Raw genomic sequence first — 1,465 nt, 5'->3', positions numbered from 1 at the left:
GACATTTTCAAGAAACTGAAGAAAGGTGCCTACACAGACGAAGGTGATTGAAATGTCAAGTAAAGATTTAGAGAGGCAAACCAGTATGTTTGACTTGTAGCTAAAACTTCCTAAAACTGATGACAAATGTGACCCGGTCTGCGAAAAGGGCTCTTATAGCCTTTCCAATTGCATATATATGGTAACCCATAACTTGACTGGTGAATATGGTACAAGCCTACAATTTGGTCACTCAACAACCCTAACCTGGCAGTAGCTGTGGTTGTAATTACATGGTGATAGCTTTAGTAGATTAGGAGTTATGATTAGCCAAACATGGATAATTGGAAAGGCTATAAGAGCCCTTTTTGCAGACCGGGTCACAAATGGTGAAATGGGCATTTTGATGGATTTTGGCCTCGATAAGAGAGCCGCCAGTGCCACCCTATGGACGAATATAGTATTAGTATTAGTATTAGTATTAGTATTACAGGTAAAGAAGGCTCAAGGAGCCTGTAAAGCCTGATCTGTACAAAAAGAATTTAACAAATTTGCAACTACATAGCAAAAATTATATACTATAATAGTTAACTAATTAATAATCATACAATAAAGTAGACCAGCCACTGTCAAGAAAATTTTTAAAATCATTAAGTGTGGGAGCATTAACTATGTGATTGGGTAAACTGTTCCAGTCATTAATGGCTCGTACAGTGAAAAAAGTAGATCTCACTCTTGATGTTGCTTGAGGTTTAAATAACTTGTAATTGTGACCCCTAGTTGTTGATGAAGTTGCAGTAGTAAACAAATCTGATGTATCTAGACTGAAATGGCTGTGTAATAGCTGATAGAACATTATCATATCTCCGCGCAGTCTGCGGTATTTAAGTGATGGCAAGTTTAGAGCAGTGAGGCGATCATTATATGTGCAGTTTTGAAGATCCTGGACCAATTTAGTGGCTCTTCTCTGTATCTTCTCTATTTGTTCTTGATCTAGAATGTATTGTGGTCCCCAGATGACGTTACCATACTCTAACACTGGGCGGATATATGATTTATACAAGTTGATGAATGTAGCATGGTCGAAATTCTGAAATGTCTTGTGAATAACTGCTAGTAGTCTGTTAGCTTTCTTGGCAACTGTGGTGGTATGATCGTGAAACTTTAACTGATTGTCAATCATTATTCCCAAGTCCCTTACAACATCACAAGATGTAATAGTAGTGCCATCAATTACATATTCACCAAATCCGTGAGGTTTACCTAAGTGTAACCAATTACACTTACTAATGTTGAACTTCAGTTGCCATTTCTTAGATAACTAAACAAGGATGCAGCATGACTTTAGAGAGGCAAAGCATCACGTTTGGTGTGCAAGATTTTTTTAACGCATTGTAAATTGGTCGATATCGCAAAAATTTCGTGGATATCGGCATTTGTTGGTTTTTGAGGTCGCTAGAAGAGCTGCCAGACCAACCCTATCAAT

General features: G+C 37.7%; 1 protein-coding gene across 1 annotated transcript in view; it reads right to left on the bottom strand.

Annotated features, from left to right (window-relative positions):
• Nucleotides 1-1,162, bottom strand: part of LOC136247836 (uncharacterized) — a 4,714-nt gene extending 3,552 nt beyond the window's left edge. Inside the window, exon 1 of the mRNA XM_066039658.1 lies at nt 713-1,162. Within this exon, the coding sequence (XP_065895730.1) occupies nt 713-1,162 (450 nt within the window). The remainder of the gene's footprint in view (nt 1-712) is intronic.
• Between the last annotated feature and the right edge of the window lie 303 nt (nt 1,163-1,465).

This window comes from Dysidea avara, chromosome 2 (genome assembly GCF_963678975.1).
Source record: "Dysidea avara chromosome 2, odDysAvar1.4, whole genome shotgun sequence".
In the NCBI taxonomy this organism is placed as follows: domain Eukaryota; kingdom Metazoa; phylum Porifera; class Demospongiae; order Dictyoceratida; family Dysideidae; genus Dysidea; species Dysidea avara.
Note: the sequence above shows the minus strand (reverse complement) of the source record. Positions and strands in the feature narration are given on the sequence as shown.